This window comes from Pollicipes pollicipes, unplaced genomic scaffold (assembly GCF_011947565.3).
Source record: "Pollicipes pollicipes isolate AB1234 unplaced genomic scaffold, Ppol_2.1 Scaffold_7261;HRSCAF=8764_pilon_pilon_pilon, whole genome shotgun sequence".
In the NCBI taxonomy this organism is placed as follows: Eukaryota; Metazoa; Arthropoda; class Thecostraca; order Pollicipedomorpha; family Pollicipedidae; genus Pollicipes; species Pollicipes pollicipes.
Window position 1 is genome coordinate 20,946,725 of NW_023597054.1, and position 6,863 is coordinate 20,953,587.

At 48.6% G+C, this 6,863-nt stretch overlaps 1 protein-coding gene across 1 annotated transcript; it reads left to right on the top strand.

The window, feature by feature from the left end:
• The first annotated feature begins 300 nt into the window (after positions 1-300).
• Positions 301-6,357, top strand: LOC119111160 (cuticle protein CP14.6-like). Its single transcript, XM_037234987.1, has 3 exons — positions 301-309; positions 763-933; positions 6,112-6,357. The coding sequence occupies exons 1-3, from the start codon at positions 301-303 to the stop codon at positions 6,355-6,357; spliced, it is 426 nt and encodes a 141-aa protein (XP_037090882.1).
• Positions 6,358-6,863: the final 506 nt, after the last annotated feature.

Sequence of the window (6,863 nt, forward strand, 5' to 3'; positions counted from 1 at the left end):
CAACTTGAACTTATGAAATTTCTGAACTTGACAAAATCTGTACTTAAATCGGTACTATGACCTGGACGGAGGTGGAGGCATTCGCAGAGCTTGGACGATCTCGTGGGTGGGCAATTAGCCGGCAATAAGCACTGACAAGGTCACCGTCGGCTGGCGGGGCAGGTAGCGGTTGGCACGGTGGGGTAGCCCGCCCGCGTGGCCTCGCCGCTGCCTCCGCTTATAAGGCCCGGATCTGGAGCTCTCAGCATCAGTCGCTTGCTGCAGCCGTCCCAGCAACACAGATCTGAGCATCACAGAGCCATGAAGCTGGTGAGTGGTGTGTGCTGTAGTTGCCCGAACAGCGGCCATGTACCGGGCGACCGAACTAGGGGATAAACAGGCAGATGAAGTGTAGGGGTCGTTCCACGCAAATATGCTGCTCCTAGTGTTTAATGCATCTACAGGCTAGGGTATTGAATGACCGCTACAATAGCATGCACAGCCAAGGACTCCCAGCTAAGTGACTCTTTCCAATAATTGACTGTGTGTTCTTGGGAACGTTCCGGAGATTCCGAACGTGTAATAATATTTGAGCAGTCTTATGCTGATAGCAAATGAAAAGGCAGCATTTCTAGCTTAAAAAGGGCAGCAGCCATGACGCGTTTGCTGATAAGTAGGGATAACTTTCCTATGATTGTTCACTGAGTGACCCTTTTTTCTTGTCAAAATGGTGCACATATATTGCAAGCACTGCCCTAGCTGACGCGCTGGCCTTCTCCCTAGTTCGTCTTTGCTACACTGGTGGCTGCGGCTGCGGCTGCTCCGCAAAACTACAACGCTAATCAGTTTGTGAAATCTGGGCTGCCCGAGATCCGCATTCTCAGCCAGAGGTTCGATCAGGACCCCAACACTGGAAACTACGAGTACAGCTACGAGCAGGACAACGGACAGGCGGTACGTTTTCGAGCAGTTCATCCCTCCTCATTACACGTTACGCCTTGTGGATTGCTCATCTGGTGAACTGCTCATCTTCATGACTAAATGTCTTCGATTAACGTAGCGAGTCATCTGCATACACTGCAGGATTGTACTCGATAGTCAGCAGTGCAACGTTAAGTCGCAACCCAGGCGGGATTGGATGGTCTGAATCTTGCAATTTAAGCAGTCGATACCTACGAGTGAGAGGATAGGAAGGCTGACTATGTGAATGGGTGATTAAAGCCCACTTCACATAAAAGGGAATGGGTTCTATCTTCAATGCCAAAGCTGTCTTCCAGCCTATGCGTTAGTAATGCAACGCATAGTCTTGGAGGTCGGAATTAAGTGATAACACACATGTGCATGCTTCCTTTGCAGGTGGCTGAGACAGGTCAGGTGTACCCTGGACCTGAGCCAGAGACCGGCAGCCTCACCCAGCAGGGCAACTACCAGTTCGTGGGCGATGACGGCAGCACCTATAAAGTCAGCTACGTGGCCAACGAGGGAGGCTACCAGCCGCAGGGCACCCACCTGCCCGTGGCGCCCGCTCAGATCCCGGAGTATGAACAGCTGAGGATTGAACATCCCGAGCTGTTCTGGGCAGAGAAGAGGCAATACGTCTAGGAGTATCAGTCGCTCAGGCTCTCTGATACTAACATCAAACCAAGTCAACGTTTGTAGGTGGAGTGCAGCACGGAGAGGCTCGCTACATTCAAATGCGTTTAATGCCGACTACGCGAACAAACTTCAAGTTTGCTAAGACATGGGATGATGGAAGTTCTATGCACAATCTTGGTGTACCTGTTCATGTTCTTTGATTCCGCTGGATATAGTATTTCATGTGGTGAAACGCTTACAAGCCGTCCATTATCTGTGTGGTCTTTCTGTGCGCCTCAAATACCGTTCTTGTTCTGCTTAAGTGTCTGGTATAAGTACCGTGCAATGACTTTGGCCGATGTATGCTAGTCTTATCAATAAACTTATGTCAGGTCGTGGCATGTTTTCATGCCAGTCGTGGGCTCGGTATGTATATTGCAGCGTAGGAACTGTTTCTTGGAACAAACCATATCAAAGTCAATTTTTGCCCCGGCTTCCAAATAGCATGTTCTATCGAGTTGGGAGTTGGTCGTGCATAAATGGCGTAGCCAAGAGATCGGAGGTGCATAATCAACTTTGCATAATTCCCGACGAAGCACATTGCAGACATGCGTCTAAGTAAAAATATTTCAAGCAAAGTCCGAGGTCAAGTCCAGGCGCTCTGAGCCCTAATCGAGTTTCTGACTCTTTTTTTGCAGCATTAACCAGTCCGAGTCCGAGGAAGAATGCAATAATTTTTCACGGCTTACGAGTCTAAGTCTGCATCCGACTCGTTAGAGACTCAGTCCACTTCCGAGTTTGGTTTTGAGTCTTAAGGTTTCATCCCGGGTCCATCAGCGGCAAAGTTAGTTCCACATCATTACGCTGGAGGTGGACATTGCAGATGATGAAAATTATAGTGTGATGGCTATGCTTGGTCTAACTGACCTTGTTTTAAGTCAAACTCACTGTTAAAATGAAGCTCCAATAGAAGCCAAAAACGTTTGCGATCCCTGCACGCACGCACACGCACGCACGCACGCGCACACATCCACCCACACCCACATCCCCCCCCCCCCTCCTCACACACACGCCTCCTTCTATTACACCCGAAAATATCTACTACAGCCGAAGATAGTGAAGGCCGAACATTTGTCCTTCCCTTCTGCTTCTGCCTATTATTCATCTGCAAAACGTCATACAGGAAAAAGGGCAGTTAAAAGTGGCTCAAAGACAGTCTGGCATTAATATCAAGAACATGCCCATCGTCCATGATGTGGTTCATACAATTCTTAACTTAGCGTTAGGCGAACCAAAACTGTTTTTCCGGGTCAGCAATAGAAAAATCATCTACCTGTACTTGCTGTATTGTTCGTTGCATTTCATCGAATGAACACCTTTTAACGATTGGCAATTCCTTGCATCTGAGTACTGATTATAAGTGTCCTGATTCTGAGTACTAGCTAGAGACAACGGCGGTGGAAGAACGAGCACGTGCTTATAACCGTTAGGAAGTTTCACTGACAGACACTACTACATCTTCACCTTTCCAACACCATTCAGCCCCAAACAAACCGATGAAACCCAACTGAAATCGGCAACCTTCGTGACCATGCTTCATGTTGATGTTGGTCCATAAATTCTTAACCTAGCGTTAGGCGAACCAAAATTGCTCTTTCCGCGTGAGCAACAGAAAAATCATCTGCATGTACGTGCTGTATAAGACTTCGCATTTCATCGAGTGGATACCTTTTAACGAATGGCAAATTCCCTGCGTCTGAGAACTGATTATAAGTGTTCTGATTTCTGAGTACCAGTCAAAGCTAACAGGCAATCCTAGAACGAGCACGCGCTTATGAGATTGAGGAAGTTTTACTGACCGATGCTACTACATCTTCATCTTTTCAACACTATTGAACCCACTGAAGCCCGATGAAACCCAACTGAAGTCAGGGACGCCGTGAAGGGAAGGACCACGGAGGATTTTCCCAAGGTCCCTAAACAAATAAGCTTATGTGCTGGACGATTTCAGAGCAATCTCACACAAATTTGCAGTATGTTGGCAACAACTTCGCGTTTGTCCTCCGGTGAGCTAAGTTTTGGCCTCCTGCCCGGCCGAAATCAACTGTTGTCGTTGAAGGACTCGAACTGGCTTGCGGCCGCGGGGGGGCAGGTGATCTTTAGTTTAACACACATTAAGTTAAAAACATGCTCTCATTAGCGCACTCAAAAAGGGAAAGGTGAAAAATATTTTGTGATGCTGGATGTTTGATGGGTTTGAATGATATGTTTCATAAAAGACACCGAAACTGCCATTTAGAGCGTTGCGCAAAGCACATTAGCTGTCGTGAAGTGGCAGGACATTGTTGGAATTTAGGTCCGTAAATGGGGTGTGGGATGCGGATGCATCGTTTTGGGGTTAAAAGGGTTCATTAGCGTCGATAACTTAAGCATGATGACAATGGAGAAACCTCAACTTGGTGCGTATTATTTTTTCAGTCATGCTAAAAAGCGATGAGCTTTGATTGTTCTTTTTCACGTCGGCAAGATTGAAGGCAAGTGTCAGTTTTTTGCCACTCAAGGTATTAAGTCAACATATTTTGTTCGAGCTTGACCCCCTGATGATGAGCAATAACACGCCACTTGAACAATCGTCGTTCATTCATTACCGTCCTTCCAAAAGCCTGCTGTCCTCCATACCCTGATGTGTCTGCTCAGTGTGCACGTGTGACGTCACATCACACAAACAACAGCTGCGTCGGTTGCCACAGCTCGGAGAGCGGCTGCAAGTCACGCCATCACACGCTGACGGCGCTTCACCAGCCATCGTTGCACCCGCCGCCTCCACTGGGAACAGGAGTGCCGATTTCAAGAAGGTCGTGTCCAAAGTCCATGGTTGAAACGGCAAAAATCCAGCCGCCGCAAGACACCCACCTGCTGCCGGTACCCGTTCAGGTCCTGTAGTAGAAGCAGTCAAGGAGAGACCACCCTAAGCTCACCAAAATGCGTCAAAAAATCACCTTGTTCATATATTTTCAATCCTCCTAAAAAGCACAAAAACACTACCACATACAAACGATAACTCAAGTCACGCCTCTTAACGTATTCCCTCACTTTATTGGAATGTTAAAAAATAAAATTATCGTCTGTAAGTGAGGTGCATCCTGCATACCAACAAGCGACACGACAGAATAATATCGGCTATCCGAAAAGTTCCGAATATTTGTATGCATGCCCGTCCAATTTCCACCTTAGTTTTTCTGGATTCCTCAAATGTATAACCTAATCGGCACCTCTTGCTGGGAGCATGCGCGGAGACGTGCACGGAGCTGGGACGATCTCGCGGGTAGGCATTTAGCAAGCGGCAAGCGCTGTGAAGGTCGCCGTCGGCTGTCGGGGCAGAGAAAGGTCGGCACGGCAGGGGAGCCCGCCAGCGCGGCATCGCCGCTGCCGCGGCTTATAAGGCCCGGATCTGGAGCTCTCAGCATCAGTCGCTTGCTGCAGCCGACCGAGCACCACAGATCTGAGCATCACAGAGCCATGCAGCTGGTGAGTGGTGTGTGCTGTAGTCGCCCAAACAGCGGCCGTGCACGGGGCGACCGAACGAGGATTAACAGGCAGACGTGGCACTGGGCAGGCCCCATGACAATCTGATACCCGCAGTGGCTAACGCATCTCCAGGATAGGGAGCTCCATTATTGTTACAGAAACATGCCCAGTCGAGGACTTTCAAGTTATCTGCTGTTTCCAATCACAGACTGGATAACCAGGCAAGTTCGGGAACTTCCAAATGCGTAACAATGTTTGGGCAATCACGTGTTAGTAGACAATAAAGATAAGAGTTCTGTGGATTAAAACGAATTGCCAGAAGCAATTACGTATTTGCTAATTAGTAGCCAGAGACTTCTTTTGGTTGAACTCCCAAATCACGCGTTTTCTTGTCAACATGGTGCACATATATTGCAGGCATTGTCCTAAATAACGCGCTGGCCTTTTCCCTAGCTCGTCTTTGCTACACTGGTGGTTGCGGCTGCTGCTGCGCCGCAAAACTACAACGCTAATGAGTTCGTGAGGTCTGGACTGCCCGAGATCCGCATTCTCAGCCAGAGGTTCGATCAGGATCCCAACACTGGAAGCTACGAGTACAGCTACGAACAGGACAACGGACAGGCGGTAAGTTTTTGAGGATTTTATTTCACTCATTTCACATGATGACACTGGATTTCTCATCCGGTGAACTGTTGACACGTTCTGACTAAATACGTTTGATTAGGGAGCGAGTCATCCGTATACGTTGCCAGCGATGTACTTGTTAGTCAGGAGGGTAACATAAGTCGCAGCCAAGCCGGGTGCTGTTGGTCTGAGTCTTGCACTTCACGCTGTCCATACTTCTGGGTATGGGGATACGAAGACTCACTTTTATGATCGGTGCATAAATCACACTTCACATGAAAAAAGCCATCGGTTCTAACTTTATTGTGGCAGTGTCTTTTTCGTTTGTGCGTCGGTTTTGCAGCGCATAGTTCTAGGGATCAGCCTCCACCGATATTAGACATAGTGTGCAATCTGTTTTTGCAGGCGGCTGAGACAGGTCAGGTGTACCCTGGACCTCAGCCAGAGACAGGCAGCCTCACCCAGCAGGGCAACTACCAGTTCGTGGGCGATGACGGCAACACCTACCAGGTCAGCTACGTGGCCAACGAGGGAGGCTACCAGCCACAGGGCGCCCACCTGCCGGTGGCGCCCGCCCAGATCCCGGAGTACGAACAGCTGAGGATTGAACATCCCGAGCTGTTCTGGGCAGAGCAGCAGCAATACGTCTAGGAATATCAGTCGTTTAGGCCGCACTGTGATATCGTCATCAACTTAGATTAACGTTTGTAGGTGGAGCGCACCACCGAGGGGCTCGCTACATTTACTTGAGTTTAATGCCGCCTACGCGAACAAACTCAAGCTTTGCTAAGAAATGAGATGATGAAAGTCATCTACACATCCTTTTCTTACATTCGTGCGGCTCTCTTTCTTGCGGTTGTATTGTACGCCTACAGACACTATTGGTGTCTCCTGAAATGCCGTGAATGAGTACTGTGTGATGTCCTTGTGCGATGCGTGCTAGTTGTTACCAATACACTTACGTAAAGGCGTGACGTGTTGTCATGGCAGCCACGGGTTCGATTTTTAAATTGAAGCGGAAGGGCTTATTGTTGGAGCAGAACACTGAAAAGTGAGTGCTTTGTTCCAGCCTGCAAACGTGCTTGCTTGACGTGCTTGCCAGCCAGCTTGACGTGCTGAAGGTTTGGTGTGCACAAAGATATCAGATATAGGAAGGA